The sequence below is a fragment of the Rissa tridactyla genome, chromosome 2, assembly GCF_028500815.1.
Source record: "Rissa tridactyla isolate bRisTri1 chromosome 2, bRisTri1.patW.cur.20221130, whole genome shotgun sequence".
Lineage (NCBI taxonomy): Eukaryota > Metazoa > Chordata > Aves > Charadriiformes > Laridae > Rissa > Rissa tridactyla.
The window spans coordinates 160,664,405-160,683,113 of NC_071467.1; the positions used below are offsets into that span (position 1 = coordinate 160,664,405).

General features: G+C 38.9%; 1 protein-coding gene across 12 annotated transcripts in view; it reads left to right on the forward strand.

The window, feature by feature from the left end:
* The window catches only part of PRKAG2 (protein kinase AMP-activated non-catalytic subunit gamma 2), a 251,980-nt gene that overhangs the window by 223,674 nt on the left and 9,597 nt on the right, over positions 1-18,709 (forward strand). For all 12 annotated transcript variants that reach the window (XM_054193035.1, XM_054193037.1, XM_054193038.1 and 9 more), the window contains 5 exons: positions 11,787-11,868; positions 13,375-13,433; positions 15,839-15,884; positions 16,681-16,735; positions 17,861-17,987. In XM_054193035.1, coding sequence (XP_054049010.1) covers positions 11,787-11,868; positions 13,375-13,433; positions 15,839-15,884; positions 16,681-16,735; positions 17,861-17,987 — 369 coding nt within the window. The remainder of the gene's footprint in view (positions 1-11,786; positions 11,869-13,374; positions 13,434-15,838; positions 15,885-16,680; positions 16,736-17,860; positions 17,988-18,709) is intronic.

Below are 18,709 nucleotides of genomic sequence, written 5' to 3' on the forward strand. Positions count from 1 at the left end.
TCCCTTAGTATAAGCTGCATTGTGTTCTAACAGCATCCTTTGAAAGATTCTGCTGTTGGATTTTTTTCTATTTGACTACAGTATCCTGTCTCCCTCTACTGGTCAGCAGTCACAGCACACATGACATGTTTCCACCTGGAAAATTATTCATGAGATACTGTGGAAAGTATTCTAAAACTGTTGTTAGCTGTGGGAAAACTGGAGTTGTTAACTTCAATAACGCAGCACAAGTCATACCACTGAAGCAACATCTGTTAATAAAAGTAAATGTTTAGTCTCAATGTCTTTGAGAGATTTAGTGTAAAGATTTGTTTTAACCCTGAATAAGAGAGGAGACAGTAAGGTACCATTATATTGGAAACAGAAAGAAGGCCTTAAATAGCAGAAGGAGCAGCTAATAAAGAGCAGGAATGGGCTGATGCTCTCTTCAGTCCTGCTTATTTGTCAGTCAGAAGGTATGAGGGCCTCTCGATTCCAGCATCTACCAAACATCTTGCTTCTAGTGCTAGCACTTCAGTCTGGTTTTGTGTGTCAAGAGTACACCTGTGCAACTGGCACCTACGCTTGGCTGCTGTGAAAGCAGTGGTGGATCTCAGGCACTTCCGTTAGGCATCAGATCATATGGTAAGGGAGAGATGTGCTGTGCTTCAGCTGGAGAATGTGTCGCTTGGCACAGACTTGAGCAACATCTATACTAAATAAATAAAATGTACCGAGCCAAGGTCTGTTTACCTGCCTGAGGCCAACTGGCACAGCTCAGTTTGCTGTAATATAGCTTAGTTTATATTTTCCCCAAAACAGAGAATCTGCATTTAGTCTGCCTACCTGAAATGGTCCCTAGCCTGTACTGAACCCTGAGAAGTGACAGATATTGTCTGGGAGAGTGCTAGCTGGCACAGTTCCCTTGATTCAGACTGACGGTGGACTGTTTTTACACCTTTTTAATCTACTAATACAAATGTTACCTGTAAGTATTTGGTCCTCATGAACATTTATTGAATCGTATTGAAGTCCACTTCAGTGCTGTGGCTTTCCCTTGCCTGTGACCCGCGAATGCTCCTTGTTTGTGACAAGCCTCAGCCTTTTGCTTTTCCTAGAGAAGATGCTATCTTTGCTTGACGCACATTAAAAGCTTCTTAAAGTCAGATCTGACCAGGAAGGGAGTCCAGAGACAATTAGATGTTATGAGCTATCCTCTGAAGTTTGGGAACTTGACTCTGTGGATGGTGGGGAAACTGGGCAAGTTGCAACAGTGTGCAGCTCACAGTGGATGAACTGTCTTTCTAAACTCTTGCGCATCTCCCAAGATGTAAACAACAGGAGAACAAGCACTTCACAGCCCCTCTGAGGGGGTTAGAAGGGTTGTCCCCTGCAGAGCTACTCTGGGAATGAGTGTTCGCTTATTGCTCTTCCTCATTCTAATTATTCAATAAATTGACTGGATTACCTTTATAGTAGACTCCAGGAAAACACCGAGCTGAATGCAGATTTACTGGTTACCAGCTTGTGTGCTCAGCACAGTACTTGGGTACTCTACAATGTTAATGCATTTAATGTGGCAGTGATCTGGGGAAATAGTGACATCCAGTTCTGTCTTTACTTTCTTTTTGTTGGTTTTAACTTGTATCAGGTACACAGAGTGACACGCTCTCTGGTCTTTTCCTTTGAAACTGGTATTAATGGCTTGAAGGAAAATAGGAATTTTAGTAATTCCTGTATTAAATTCATGTATCAACAAAATGTAGCACTTTGTTCACATTCTGTCAGTCGTCATTACTTTTGTCTTAACTAGCATCATCTACTAATGTGGTTTCGTTTTTTTCCTTGTTACTGCATATGTTTGACTTTGATGTTTTCTGTAGAGACCAATGCGTTCCCCCCCTGTCATCCTGAACTCTTTGAATTTTTAAAGGAAATGAGTCTTACCTAGCTTACAGCAGTCTCTGAAGCTTAGCTCTCTAAGCTTACTTAAGGCCAGATTTTTGTCTAGCCTTCAAACAAATTTATTACTTAATTTGTTTTGACTTTGCCCAGCCTACGTAAAGATGAGAAGCATTAGCTTATTTTGTAGCACAGAGCAATTAACCCTCCAAGAGGAATGTAAAAGGTAACTATAAGACAGGGACTTCACTGCTCCCTATCAAGCAGCAGTCCCAAGAATGGTATGTTAGCAAATGTAGTGTACAAAAGCCTTGTAAAGTTTGTACAAGCTCTTGCAGGGTGAAAAGCTCTACCTAACCTTTGGCCAAATGATATTTTTACCTGTTAAAAGTAAACTTAAGTTTTAATACTAAAACATATGTAGCTTTTGCTCCCCATGACTTTGAAGCTGTTCTTAAAGTATTTGTGCAGCACTACTTCATAAACTAATAAAAATCATGTTTATGTGGAAACAGTCATCAAAATAAGCTTTCGGAATTCTAAAGACTTTTATATTCTGAAGAAATCTTGGACAGTTGTGTCGCTTGAAGATTAGATTATTTAAGCTTTCTATTTAATGAATTATCTGAGTTGGTAATGGACCAGATGTTGTTATCACTAATGTAGGCTTTTCTCAGTAACTGTCACATGCTAGTAAGAGCTCAAATACTTATTTTTCTACCACGTAGCTAGAAAAATACTTGGAACAATCTTCTGGAAACTTCTTTAGTGGTTTAACAATCTGGAATAAAGTGTAAGTTCTGCAGAGCATGCAGTGGTTTCCACATTAGAAGAGTGGAAGAGGATTTGGATTTCTCTTCCTTGTGCTGACTCTATTCAGTAAATGGATTTATTATTCTTGTTCCCTCCAGGTCATTCTTGACAGGGGTGTTGCCTCTCTCCAAGGTAATGAGATAGACCAGGCTTCCAGGAAGAATGCTCTAGAATCTCTTGCTTCCAGAAAGACACAGCAGACTCTGGGTCTGCTGTCGCAACCGAGTTCTCACAGCTTTACAAAAGGATTGACTGTCTGTTCCTTAATTGGCTTTGAGGTTTTCCCTCTTCAAAGTTGCTAAATTTAAACTAATGTACTCTCTGCATTTCTGAGGAGTGTGAACGCCCCTCCTTGCTTACCCATCCGACAGAACTTGAGAGAATAATGTAATTTAGCTTCTAACTGGCATGTGGGCTGAGGCAGTTGAGCAGGCCACATAAAAGCTCCTTTCATCGAGATCAGGCTGAAATCAGTAGCATAATACAGGAAGACTTCTGGTTTTTTTAGAGCTGCTGCTGTTGCTTGTATACAACAGGCAGAGGAGCGTAATTCCTGCAGCTCTCAAAACCAATACGAAGCACTTATTCCTGGATCTTGAAGGAAGATAATGCCAGTTCATTGTTGCAATTAAGCAGAAACTTTTTAGTCTACACAGGGTGTAGGGAAGGTATTTGTGCTTGGCTGAGTGAAAGTCATGCATCATCCTTCGTGCCTTCCCCACCCCACCACCACTGTTTCTGCAGAGATCTTTAAGATCTGTGAAAGAATTTCTGTACCCTTCCCAATCCAGCTGGTCCCAGTGGCTCTGCCTGTGAGGTTTACCTGATGTCTTACCCGTAGCCCATTGTGGCATGAAATCTAGCAGAAGAAATTCTAGCTTGGAGTGATTTTAATTTTTTTTTCCGCACAGAAGACAGAGCTTTGCCTTTTTTCTCCTTTTTTTTTTTTTTTGTGTGTGTATCCTAAATGCTTAGGCTCAAACAGCAGGTGGACGTAACTATCAGCAGAGTACCTTATTGAGACGGAATAATAGAGTTGACTGTAATCATGGACCAGTAGCTATCTAGAAGAGGTCCTGATTAAATCAGCACATGTGGTGTTAGAGGGAGGAGGAGAGCCCTTAATTACCATCTACAATATGGACATATTGACGTGTAGTATCAGTTCAGGTCTCATTTTGGTGTCTTCAATTGGATTGGGACCTTTTCATGTGGATGTGCTGTGGGGAAGACTTCTGCATGTGGACATAGTACCTGCTCTCTGGGGAAAAGTCTAGAACACGATTCTACTTTAACCTAAGACACTACCTATTATTTCTGGGGTTTGGCTTGGATCTGAAGGGCAGTACTCCATCAGCTCTTAAGTTTTACTAAGTACTCTATGGCTGTTAGTAGTGCATCATCTCCCAGGAGTGTTCCCTTTCCATCTCTTGTGAATGGAGAAGAGACCTGAATTTTTATCTTGTTTCATGCAAGCTTTCGGAAATTCAGCGTGAGCTAGAGGAGCTGCTTGTGGATGGTTGTTGGTTGGTGCTTTTCAGATGTTAAAGCAAATGTAACCTCTCAGTTAATAACAGGTTTGTCCAATTTTTATGTACTTTACTTGAGGGTGTGAGAAGGAAATTCTTCTCTTCAAGATTTGCTTGGCCCTCGCCCTAGGCAAAAGTCTTTATTGTTAAGTCCTTAAGTAGCCTTTTCTTTCTTTTTTTTTTTTTTTTAAGGCATAGTCCTTCAAGGCGGAAATGCTTCTACAGAATTCATAGACCAAAGAAGAAAATAATTGGAAAATAAATTTGAATGCATCAGTCATCCCGCTGTGTTGGTTGGTTGTAGTCTTGCATGCTGGTTTAGTCTCTCCAGACAAGCCAATTTATAAAAACGCTGAACTGTATATATGCACTACAAAAGAGGTTTTTAACTTTTCAACGGTATATATGCACTACAAAAGAGGTTTTTAACTTTTCAACGGTATATATGTACTACAAAAGAGGTTTTTGACTTTTCAAAATAACTCCTTTACAGGACTGTAGCTTTCTATAACTTAAAAAGGTGTCTGGATTGGACATTACAGCTTTATTTGAAAGAAAAAAAAAAAAAGGAATTGCAAGTTAATGTTTAATATCCTTCCAAATGTTTTGGTGGCCCCTCTTTAGGAAACTTAAAGACAAAGCAATTAATGATCCCCTAAAAAAGAGAGCAGTTCCTGTGAGAACTTCAACGGATTCCTCATAGTAGGCGTCATCCCTAGATTACAAGTTAGGAGAAGTGTTTTTCAGTTTCCTCTTGACTGCTTGGAAAGTTGGTGTGGAGAGTCTCTGGAAAATTGGTCCAGCTCTATAAAATGTCGTTACTTCAAATCTTGCATTTGGGAAGAATTACCTTCTCCGAAATTGAAGGTGTTTAAATGTCATTGCCATCTGGGTGTGAATTGCTGCAAAGCAAAAGTGCATGACGTATTTGGAGAATATTTAGCTTGTACTGCTCTTGTATTATCAAGGTGATGATTGCTGGAGTCCTTGCTTTCGATTTAGTTCACAAAAATTTTCAGGTCGTGGAAATAAATCCTTTGAAGGTCATGTTGACTGTGTGGAAGAGGAGGATTGCCCAAAGAGCTTTCTGTGGCAAAGTAGTATTTTGAATTTAGGATTGTGTTTTTCCTATGTTCTCCAATTGTTCAGGTGAAAATTGGGTGCTTAGCCTTCTCCAGGGGACTGTATTGCGTTACCTGGGATCTGAGGACTTTCAGGAGCAGCTGAGAGTAAATACGGAGGAGAAAACGCAGTGTGAGCACCTCCAGTTGTTGTTGAAGAGTACTTTTCAGATAAAAAGAGACTATAACTTGCTGGATGTGAGAGTAGGCTTGCACCCTATTTGACACGGTTAGTATGACTTGAGTAGTTTGTTACCTTGTTTTGCCTCTTCTCTGGCTGGGTTATCAAACAAGTACACAAACGCTGTCATGAATTCCTTGTATGAGATTTGCCTTACAGCCCCTGATACAGAAGAAGCACTACCTGAAATGCGAGGGAGTAGCAGGGGAGACGTGTTACAAACCTGTCTTATTGCAGCTAGACTGTCAGGCTTGCCTTTCCCTTGTACACAGTAGTTGGGATTCTTCATTATTTTTTTTTTTTTCCTCTTTTGGAGATCTGCCAAGACTTGGGCAGCCAGAGAACTTGCCATGCTACTTAAAGAAATGTAGTCCTGTTTATGTTGGGCTAGAAACTGTTGCCTCATTCCTCACATCTTCACATCAAAAGCGTTTGAGGGTCAGTCGGCTCATAAACACAGTTTCGTCCCAGGGTGTAAAGTGGAGGTTGCCCAGTTTTCATGCAGTACAAAGGTCACAGCAGAGGCCTGATGGTTTTCCTTTTACAACAAAGACCAGTTGTACTACTCTTGGTCGTCTTTCTTGGTAAGAACTGGTGAAATGCAAGTGTTTAGCGTCTAAAAGAGAAGTCTCGGGGTAACTTTTTCTTGTGCCTTCTTATTCTAACAGTGAGAACAAAGACTGTATTCTAGAGTGACTTTGTCATATTTGCTTATATTGTGAAGATATATACGCTGTTACCCCTTGAAAATGGAAAACTTTTTCCCCTTTACAAGGGACCCATTGAGAAGGTACTCCATGCCTTGCTGTTTCATACTTAGAGCATATGAGCATATGAGTTTAACCTTCAGCTGTTCTTACCCAATTTGCTGAGTGCCTTCCTCTTGCAAATTTCTTTCAACTACGTATCACACTCTGTATTTTGTCATGCTAGGAAGGGTTATTGTTTCTCAGTGATTGCCTGAAAGATTTGGTTTTGATACTGCGGTCCACATGTGAATTTTCTGAGGCATGTGTTCCCTCTACATTTTGTAGCCCTTAAAAATCATCAAGAGACAAGACTGGGAATTTGTCAACTCTTTCAGTGAAAATCATGATGAGTGTTCTAGCTCAGCTTTTGAGCATCCATCCATCAGGAATCAGAGACGATAAAAGTGTCAATGATCAGCTGGGTCTGGTGCTGCTTTTATGGGAACTGTGTGCCAAAAAATAAAAGAAGGTGCTTCTTCCTTTCTGTTCTGATCTGATTAAATAGACATTTCTTGGGGTTGCGTTAGAGGCTTTTCAGACAAGTAAAGCTAATGCCCTGGTATTGGTTTATACAGTGAAAGATGAGTCAAGAGAGGTGCACGTTTATCATCTTGCCCTTGGATGGCAGCCTTACCGACAGAAGTTCTGGCAGATCTTTTAACACTGTCTATGCTACTAGTCGTTTGCATCATCCTCTTGCTTGGTGCTGGCATGTCTGAAGGTGTTCCATAACTATGTTTCTTACTTCTGTTACCTTCCAGCTTTTCCAAGTTAACTTTGGCATTGAGACACTAGTGCTGCATTGTGTGTCTTTCAACACAGCAGCATTCTCTGTTCTGCTCAGCACCGACCTTTCAGTGCCAAGAACTGTGATCACAACAGTAGCGGTCACCCTCCTTAACCTTACGGGACAGTCCTAGAAGACAAGTTTGAAACTCACTGGTCGCTTATGCATGTAGTTATAGTTTTTATAACATAGTGTGAGGTAAACAAGATACAAGCGTGTGTGTGTACACACGCTGAATTTTTGGAAACAAGCTGATCCTTAGTTTTCCTTTCAGATGCTTCCCTCATTCACAGATATTTACTTGAGAGAGCATTTCCACAAGGGCTCGTGAGATTACTTGCCTGATGTATCATAATGAGGAGTGTCCCTTTCAGTATTTTACATCACTGAAGAAAAGCTTTTTCTGTACTCGGGTGAAATTTTCTGTCTGCTACTGCCATTTCTGGTGTCACTGCCTGGTAGTCAAGCTATTTTGGAGCTTACTAAGCATAAGGGACAAGGTTTTCCAAATATTCCAGTACCTGAAGAACAGGACTTCCTATATATGGGTTTAACTCAGTCGTTCTTGGTAATGACTGTTACATTGGAGGAGGCTACATCCTCCTTAAGGCTTACAGTGGAAGTATATGGATGGCCTACAGAAACGATGACCTCCAGAAATCCTGTCTAACCTAAATTAGCCTGTTCTCTTATTCAGCACATTCACAGTTGGTGTAATGAGTTCCTGTAGTAGGAAAAGCTTGTTCCTGTTCTGCTCATGGTGGTATAATAGCACCTATTGTTGATGTGATCTATGAAGCATCTAGGATTTCAGTCACTGTGTCCCTTTGCTATAACATGACCCTTCTACTTACGGGGCAGAATGTTGGAGAAGACAAGTAGTCACATAAAGTAGGATTCCTCATCTAATTGTAAATTCCTAGACATCTTACAGTCAGTGAGAGGGGAAATGGCGTCTGTGGGATACAACTTAATCTCCGTTTAAGGCTGGTGAGTCATGCCACAGAAATGACTGTTTCCCCTGGGTGGCTATGAAGAGACACAGTGAATGTGCAAAGTCAGGATATATGTCAGAACAACCTCTAAATTTGGGTAGATGAATCCCATTCTTAATGGTTCATTGTGTTTGTTAGGACCACTACATGGTTAATAAGAACAAAAGTGCTTTGTTTGAGGAATGTTTGTACATGGTGTTGAACAGCAACAATCTATGGGATCTGGCTGACAAACAATGGTTTCGTGAAGGTCAACTCAGTCCAACACTCGAGATCAGAGAAGGAGCAACAGTGGTGGGGTCGAGAATTAACAACACTGTTGGAGACCCAGAGATGGGACATGGTAGAAATCTTCAAAGGCCACAAACTATATGTAATCTGAAAGGAAGGTCCTTGTGGGTATTTTCTGCATGAACATCACTGAAACATCTAAATGTGCTGGACGGAAGCCGAGCTCCACACCCCAGTGCTTTGGCTGGCCACCAAGTAGTACTTTGGGCAACTGGAATTGGTAAACCACAGAAACTAAAGGAAAGTGTGAGTGGATGAGTGTATGTTTGTGCTTGCAAGCAGTTTTAGCAAATAAGAATTAAGTTGTTTTTTTTCCTTTGTAATTACCTTACTTAAATAAGAGACAAGTATTAACAGTAAGAACTGACGGTATTGTTATTTTATTTAAAGGTAAGTGTATAACACTTTCTACTATAACGCTGAATAAAACAATAGGAATGTCACTTAAACTGTGGTTTAGGAGGACAGCCCAGAGGGATGAGTTTGAGTATTTCTTCGCTAAATTTTAGTAATTTATTACATCAAATGTTTAATATTGTAATACCCAAGCTGAACTCATTGTCTTTTGTGAAGGATTTAACTCTGAGCTATCTTAGTAGCTGTATCTGTTCAGCAGCCCTCAGTGTCTCCAAAATCTGTCTTTTAAAGCTAGACAAGATGGCATCTAACTGAAGATTCTTGAGATTCTTGGAGACAAATAACTTGCAAATAAATCAAACAGATTCAGTGCAGGAACTGATCCTATGAGGAAACTCTCTTTTCCTTCTGGATTGTCTGCAAGCTCAGCTTCTTCCCTAGTATATCTTTGGAATTGTCTTTGTTGAAGTGTCATTTCTGAATCTTAAAAATACGTATATTTTACCATCTTGCCCATCTGAACATTGTGTTAGTTGGTGTTCTTTGCTGCTGCTGCGTCTGAGGGAGAAGTAGTAGCAAGGATTTAGAGGTTGCCTGAAGTCCTGTAGTTTGCTGTCCTTATCTGTTGCGGGCATGCTTCCTTTCCAGGTTACCAATTACAGAGTTTATAAACTTGCTTGAGGAGTTTTGTTGCATGACTATTACCTGGAAGAAAGTAATTTTCCTCCTGTTTTTAATGGATTAGCTGTTGCCTTATTGCTCTGATACAGCTTGAACATCTTACTCTTGTGGAAGATTTGGGACGTGAATTGCCAGTGACCGTTGACTCCTGTGATAGCTGTTCTTAGAAAGATACCAAAGCTGAAAGCTCTCAGTTTCAGGCAGTTTGAGTGTACTTTCCTCTTTTTTGATGAAGAATGGTTAGAACTAACTGACTTTGCCCCCAGATGGAGTTAGTCTGTGTGAACTCACTTCTGTCTCATATCTGCTCCCCAAATAGCTCCCTGCTGTTAGCTTTCACTGCGTTAGCTGTAAGCGTGATGCTGTTATGTGGGAAGACTTCATGTGTCTGCCTGGAGGGTTTCTTTGCGGTTTCAGTCTTCCTCATGAGTTAATACACCCCTGTGGTGGATTTGGCAATGTTTGTTTTACCTGACTCCTCCCTGTGTCAGTGAAGTGGCCGAATACCTCTGGGACCTTTCCGTTTAACCGTTTTCTAGGTAAATACTACGTGGTGTGTATCTTACAGTCTTATTTATGGTCCTGGGTATTTTTTTTCCCCACATGGCTTCTTCAGTTCTGATGCAGTTCAGGGGTGGTGGTTGTTAAGCAGGTCAGAGAAGCTGTGGATGCCCCATCCCTGGAGGTGTTCAAGGCCAGGCTGGACGGGGCTTTGAGCAGCCTGGTCTTGTGGGAGGTGTCCCTGCCCAGGGCAGGGGGTTGGAACTAAATGATCTTTAAGGTCCCTTCTAACCCAAACCATTCTATGATTATTGCTGTTCATTGACAATATGGCAGAAGCGTCTGTGAAATCCGGAGGCAGCTTTGAGAACTGTCATCTGCTGAGGTCAGGGGAGTAGATTTGCTTTTCAGGTCAGAGAGAAAGCAGTGGGGCTGCAGAGAGGTCATAAGAAATACGATTTGCTTTCAAAAATCTAATCTTAAAGACTGGAATTCATGTAGAGTAGGATAACACCAGGTATCTGAAACACTCACTGCAAATCACTGAAGTAAAGACAGAGGTGATGTGTTCTGGTGCAGAGTAGAAGTCTTACTAACTTTTAGAAATTTAAGCTGCTACATCGTAACACTAAGCAGAGCCTAAATGGAGGTTCTGTCAAATGTCAGAGGACACTGGCTATCATATGGATGGCTTTGCAGGCTCTTCCAAGGTTGTAGCTAACAATGGCTCCTTTTTCTTTTTTTCTTCTTACCTGTAGTTTTTGTTTACTCCCACTTTTTTGGATGCTGATTCCATCGACTGTGAAGCCCTTTTTTATTCCTGACTCTGCTGTGGGGAGGAGCCCCTTGGCACACAATTTAAAGTAGACACTTAAGATACCACTGTGTAATGGCGGTCTGTTCAGATTGCAGTTGCCAAACAGTTGCTGCTTCTGTGTTATTTGGACCGAGGGCCAGTTTCATGGATGTAGAGATACAGCTTGGCTATGTCCGAGTTTTGTACCAGGTCAAGACCTGGACAAGAACCGTCAATTCTGTATCGTGTTTTCCATGGGAATGCGCTTTAGGGGTGTGGGCAGGACAGGAATGATGACATGCTCAAGTGTATCGCCAAGGGATTGGGATTTTGAGGTGCACTAGAGCCCAACTAGTTCATGCTTCAGAGAACTAGTGTTCACAGGGAAGCTTTTCTTTTCTTTTGAGAATGACACTCTAACCTTGTAACCTCTGATTCAGAGACTAGGGAGGGCTAATTAATTAAAAAATGAAAGGATTTGGTTACATTTCTTAAGCAGCAAAACAGGCTAGCTAGTCCTTTCAACTTTCAGTCATATTTAAAGTAATCAAACAACACCTTTTAATTTGTATAAATCCTGAGTCTAAACTCTGGAGAGGAAATGAGACTTTTATTGTTTCAGTCTTTTTTTTATACAACTTGTTACAGTGAGCATTAACTAGAATATAGCACAGTCTTCAAATGTTAAGCTATATCCGTAAACTGGACATCTGTGATAATTATGTTCATTACATATTTATTCAATGTCATGATTTAGGGTGGTATAACTTCTGTGGGTAACGTCAAATGGGAATAAATTTGAGTTTAGTGAGCGTATCTTTTCATCTGTATCAGCTTACCTTCTTCATCAGAGGGTTTCACATAAAACACATAATAAAACAAAAACAGGTCTGGTTTTGCTAAGCTTTTTTCTAAGCTTTTTAACTATTTTAGAAGTAAAAGGCTGAAGGTTTTTGTTTGGTGTGTGTGGGTTTTGTTCTGTTTTGCGTACCAGCTACCTGTTTATACTGCATTTTTTCCTAATAACTGGGGAAACCCTTCTGTTGATGTTTGGTGTGTTAAATTAAGAGCAAAGGTTTGTTAAGTTGTGCATTTTTTTTGCAGGTGAAGAAAGCCTTTTTTGCCTTGGTGGCAAATGGTGTGAGAGCAGCTCCACTGTGGGAGAGTAAAAAACAGAGTTTTGTAGGTGAGTAGTTCAACATTATTCAGGATTACTTGAATTTCCAGGGCGCTTTACTGTTGCAGAAGGCGGTCTGGGGCCATGGTCTAACATCCTTAAGAGATTCTGGCAAAGAGGGTTTCTTTTTCTCCTTGTCAGGAGTGAAATGTTGCCAGCTTTCATGGTGTTGCTCTGATTTGAGAATTATGATTCTTTTAGGTCCCGACTTTCTGAAATTTATTCTCTAATATGCGCACTTCACTGTGTATTTAAAAATAAACATAATGGTCACAAAAAGAAAATTTGAAAATAGGAACTATAAGAAGAATGTAATATTACAGTATCCTAATATACATGTGATGTCTTTCTTTGCGCGTTCTCAGTAAGGTGCACTGAGAAATCTTTAAATACCAGAACTAATGTTGAATGCTACAGATATGTCCCATATTGGGAGACAATGTATTGCTTTTGTAAAAATCATGTAATCAATTGCCACAACCATACTCTTCCAAAATTAGATCTCCGTTGCGGTTAAAAAACAGGGTTATAGTGACAGTTAGAAATATTATTATATGTACTTCTTGTGATCTGGAATGTAGATTGAGGATTCTTGGAAATTAATGGTAGATACTTTATAAAGCATTTGTTAAAATATTTTAAATCCAAGGGGGGGGGGAGCAGTAGTTTCATGCAATACATAATAAGAATGCTGTGTGTCTTTTATACTTCATTTTCTGTCTGTAACTAAGCTCTAGTAATTTAAAGCTTTAAAGATTAATTTTTCCCTTCCCCGTGTCTTAGTTTCTTCAGTTTAGATGTAAGAGTAGTAAACAGTGGAGCAATTACATCTTCTCAAATTTAGAACTTGAGAGCTCAAAAAAAAATTAATCTTTTCAGGTAACTAAAATAATCATCAGCATTACATTACATAGTTTGGTGTTGGTGGTTTAAATGTATATACTATGGATGTACTGTCTCTTTAAAAAAAAACGAAAAAACCAACACATTTCAATACAGACATTGAGGGTTACCGTAGAAATGACTGAATGAAGTTCTTTAAGTAATAGCCAAGAAAATGGATTATACTGTTCCCTCATTTGAGTCAGAGTCTGCGGGACTTGGCAGGTGCCTAATGAGAGCGTGTCTTATTTGAAAAGAAAACAAAAGGCAAGGATAGATCTCCAACCTTTAAAGATGCTCTAAACTCTTTTCTTTCTGTGCTTTTGGGGGTAGATGCAGTCTGGATTCAAGGTTTTCTTTGAGTCAGGTTGAAAGAAGAGGAGAAGCACATAGGTTATCATTTTGAATATTAATTCGGACATGTGTCTTTATTCTGAAGTGTTGTATCAATGTGAAAGTGAATATACATAGTTTGGAATTCCACTGTTGATTAGTCCAGTACAAGTAGTACGTTACATGGATTTAATGTTTATTAAATTATATATTGTGAATATAAATAGAAAAAATAACTGGAAGTTCTATGTGTTAAGTATCTTATCTGAAGAACTTTTTTTTATGTATTATTTGTTACAGGAATGTTAACAATTACAGATTTCATTAACATACTGCATAGATACTATAAGTCTCCAATGGTAAGTATGTTGTTAAGCTATACTTTCATACAGTACAGAGACTGAAATGTCAAACTGAAAGATTGATGATGATTGTTACTGTTATTTAAGTCTTTGGAAGCTTAGATACGTCATGGGTATACTCGCTGCAGGAGGCTTTTTTTGAATGGAAAGATGGCTTGGTGAGCAAGGTAGTAGAATGGTATCTGGATACCTGGGTTCAGTTCCCAGCTTCAGCCATGGAGGTCCTTGGGCAGGTGACCTCATCTGTCTGCTTCAGTTATACGTGTATAAACATGAGGAATTTCCTTAATGAGTACTACCGTGTATTATGTTTTGTGTGGTGCTTACCATAATGATAGCCTTCATTTTGGATACAAGGCTCCACTTAGTGTTGCAACTAATGAATTTGGGATGAAGGACCTGACTTAACGTACTTACTAAAAACTAGATGTGATATAAAAAGTATGAAGGAAAATACTTGATTATGGATCACTGTATTTATTTGTGTTCAGGTTGTTTCAAAGCACACATTTCAATAGTAATCACAGCTCTATATAAATGACGAATATCAACCAACAAGCATTTGTGGAGGATGTCTTTAAGTTAACATGAAAAAGTTAATTGTATTTAAAAATCAAGTATGTAGCTATGCGTGGTTCCCATGTTTATATGATCATCTTTGTCTCCTAACTGTGACAGAGCTATTCCGAAAGAATAGTGCAGAGTTAAGCAAGATGCTAGCTTACAGAGGCTTGGATGCATTAAAAGGTTACTCAGTTCTTGGAGTGATGGTGTAGAATAAACAATTTAAACTAGTTAAATATATGCAAATATTCTAGTTACATGGCTGAGTTGCACAATCAGTTGGAGATCTGTTGGCTTCAATTAACTGTAATTTAAAATTCCCATTGGCAGTCAGTTGATTAAATTCTCTAGCTTGCATGTTCGTACAAACATTTACATCCCTTTCTTGTTCCTGTCAAGTCACAATTCCCCCTCTACCATTTAAAAGACACATACTATGTTTTACTAGCTAAAGAAATCAAGAACAGTTGGATGAAGCAGAGATCTGATGTACTGGGCTTCTCAAAGCTCATGTTAATTTCTTAAATTTATAGTGAAATTCTTGTCAGATGCCAATACTGTTGTGTCCTCTCTTCTTGTTAAAGAATTATTTTCCTCCCCTGGGGATTTACAGGGGGTGGGGGGAGAAGCAAATGAAAAGTGATTGTGCACTGGTAACTTCCTTAAAACGGTTTCCATATTGTAATGACCCTCAACCTCAGTAGTTTCTCCATGTAACTTTACGTAAGGTCTGACTGTTGTCACTCCGTTTGCATCGTCTAACATCCTACTCCATAGGTTGTGCTTAAAATGGCAGCAATAAGGAGAAATAGCTGAGAAGTGGCAACATTTGACTTAATAGAAGACAGCATCAATCACTAAAAAAAAAAAAAAAACAAAAATTACAATAATGTCCCAACAGGGAGCTACTGTAGGAAGGTTATACATTCTTTTGATAATGAACTTTGTGAAATAGCTGCTGAACAGCAGGAAGTTGGTGATGTGACTGTGTCTTTTTTTGGTTTTGGCCTTTTTTAAACTTCAAAGACTGGACTCTTGAGGGTGATTTGATGTTATTGCTGATCTGATGTGATCTAATGATAAGCTGCCATCAAAAGGTGCAGGCTTGCCACATCCTTTGTCCAGTGTCATTTGCTTGTCCTTCTTCAGAGCCAGTTAAGGAAGCTAAATCAGCAGAAAACTAACAACGTTTTTGTAACTTTTTTTGCCTGTTTGGTTCCCGGGCCCAGCTGAACTCAGGTCAGATGAGCAACATTGCTGGCACAGGAGAAATGCTGAGAGCCTGCATGGCTTAGATGCAGTCTCTGAAAACATTTGAAGAATGTAACAGTAAAAGATTAAACTTGAGGGTGGGAGGAAATACAATGTTGGTTCTTCTGATTGAACTGAGCACAAAACCAAGTGCTTCTGCTTGTTTGTAATCAAGTAGCAGTAAAATTCATCTCTGTTAGCATTATGAAGTCAAGTGATCAGGGTAAGCTTTTTACTGGTTTGGGGGTGTGAGGAATCATTGTAGGGTTTACTCTGGCGTATTGTTTTAAGGTGAGATAAATTACCGAGGTGATGCCTTTGAGTTTATGAGATGTAGACTAGAAACCTAGGCAGGTAAAAGATCTTTCCTGTCCCCTGAAATGATAGGTCCAGTATGGTACGCTGCACTGAGCAGGATTCCCCCCTCCTTCTTGCTATTGCCAAGAAGTGTTACTCTGGACTGTTGTTACTCTGTTAGATTGCCTGCAATGAAACATTAGGAAATTATTCAGATATTTATAATACTGTTAATGATATTGGGTTTAAAATCAATACCTCAAGCTAAACTTTCCATCTACCCATTATAGGTTCAGATTTATGAATTGGAGGAGCACAAGATAGAAACCTGGAGGGGTAAGAATATTTACTACTTGGTTGATAATTTAAAATATTCTAATGTTTTTCAGTAGAGTGGACTTTTATTTAATCATTGACATAGCTTGCCTCTGTCCATATACTTTTTAACAAAAGCAGAAATAGTAAAAGCTTGTCTTTTACGTCCTGCTGCTTATTTTGCTACTTGAAACTGTACATGGACTAGAGTGATCTGGGCTATGTACTACTTTACCACTTGTTCGTGATTAGTACTTGCTTTTCAAGAAAGAAAAAAAGAAACTGGAGTATGTATGGCTGTAGAGTTGATGAGGATATGTGGAATGGAAATGTATCTGAGCCAGGATGCAGAATGAATAGACGACCCAACGTATTGAGTGAACCGATGGATGAGCAACAAGCTGTGCCCGAGTGAATGGCGTGATGCGACTAGAAATTCATAGAACTTTCTGGGTGTGGACAGAAGTGCTGAATGCCGGGAGGAACTGTTATGTCAAAAATAGACTGTACGCCATGAAATAATATATAGAAGTACTCTGTGCAGCAGACCCTCTCAGAAGAGGAACTGGTATAGAATTATTTGCTGTTGTTGCAGTGACCCCTGCTGGTAATCTGTTTAGTCCCATTTTTTTAAACTTCTGTCCTTTTAATGTCAATACAGAGGAATATGCATAAGTGGTAGACTATCTAAAGTAACTGTATATATTGCTGTCTGTCTTCCACTTAATTTTGTACAAATGACTTCATAAAATGCTTTCATAAAAAAGCTAATGTTTTCCTATAAATTGGTAATGGTCTATTCATTTTCTATACGCAGAGCTTTATTTACAAGAGACGTTTAAACCTTTAGTGAACATCTCCCCAGATGCAAGGTAGGATTTTGCTTATCGGTCTGCTTAACTTGAAATAAGCTAACTCCATCTCAACACTGAACTTAGGACTTCTTTGTGTAATAGGAAACAATTTACATCGTAAACTAGAGTACAGTAATGAAGGACTGTCTTTTAATATAATCAACAAGATGTAGGAGCTTTTTATTGTGAGTGAGGACTTGTTTTAATTATCCAAAAAGGGAAATTTCTGGTAGATGAAATAGACATGGACCAAAATTAATTGCCAAAAAATATGCAAAAAGGCAACATGATGACCCTTCAGGCTAGCCTGCAAGGTGTATTTATTTCATGAAAATCAAAAACTATACAGAGCCTTTCAGCTGTCTCATTATCAGGAATCAGAGTAAATGAAAACTTACAGTATTTTCCAATGAAGTAACTTTCCTTAACTAAAGGACAGTATCTGTGTGTTTTGTTCTGCTCTACTCCTAGGTTGTGTTCCTTAAAATATAAATGACTGTAAAATATAAATGACTTTTTTATTCTTGATGGAATTTGAAAGAAATGGTTTTAAAACTGTTATTATACCTTATTTACCAAAGGTAACTTGAGAGGGAGCTCTAGTTCATCACGTAACAGCTTGAGTACTACTGAACTTTTTGACAATCCCTAATAACTAAATGATTAGATAATCGTTTAGGCTTAATAGCATATATGCACTTAGCCATAAAAATGCTCTTCCTAGAAAATGTTATAGAAGTTTGGGATTGAGATGTATTATGGGCAAGAACACTCTTGTTTTCCACTGTGTGTCTGTCTCTGAACTCTGAGCGCAGGGATACCGTGAGCACAGCACTCGCTGGAAAAACAATTTTCACTTGTGCAGAAATATTCTGCTATTCTTTCTACCACAGTCACTTTCTATCACATTTTCTTACCGGTTTTAGATGTTATGGGCATATTGTTGCTGATCTGTTTTACCAGCTGCACAGGTTATTTGAAATTCCTTAACTTCTTTTTTTCTATAACATTAAAGATCATACAAATAATTTCTCGTGATATGTACTTCATGGGTGTTTGTAAATATATGTATATATCACTTGACTTTACTCACTGTCAGCTAAAACTAATTTTAAATAAAAAAATAAATGTTTTTCTCCTCAGCCTTTTTGATGCTGTATATTCATTGATCAAAAACAAAATCCACAGATTGCCAGTTATAGATCCCGTCAGTGGAAATGCACTTTATATACTTACCCATAAAAGAATCCTCAAGTTCCTCCAGCTTTTTGTAAGTATTTAAAGCTATGCTTTGCTTAACTGATTTTTCTTTTTTTCCCCAGTAGACATGTTAAATTAAAGACTTAATATAGGAATTTCCACGTTCTTTGTATCTGTGCATATCTCTTCTTGATAACAGAGAGGTTAAAGCTTGATATAGGACCTGTACATTACCTTTACTTTATTTCAGTCATTTAAAGAAACCTGAACACCAAGGACATGCCTTGGCCGTTTGAGTAGTTTGCTGTCCTTTCTGGAAGATCTGCTCAGCTTCAGAAGTTCATTTACGTGACTAGAAAAACGAATTGTCTCCCAGAGACGAGGTTATCATTGCTCACTGTAGCTTATGTTAGTCACAGGAATGAATAGGAAGCCAAACAAAGCAACAAGAGTTCAAAATGAGCATTCATCGTATAGTATGTTCTGCCGTCTTCTCTCTCCAGTTTCAGCGGAAATCATATAGCTTAGGATCAAAAGCTTTTAGTGATGAGTTACTACAAAGATAAATAACTGAGCAAAAAACTTAGTTATATAGTCTTAATTTAGAGCTTCTTTGAACAGAAGTAATGTCTCTAGATCTGAGCTTGTTTTGGCTTTAGATTAATCTAGTAGCAGATTACTGTAACGATCATTTGGAGTCCGTAGGTGGATGAGTGAATACAGATTTCCTAATGTATATATTCCTAATTTCCTAATGTATGTACCAATCGTATGGAAACATGGCAGGTGTAG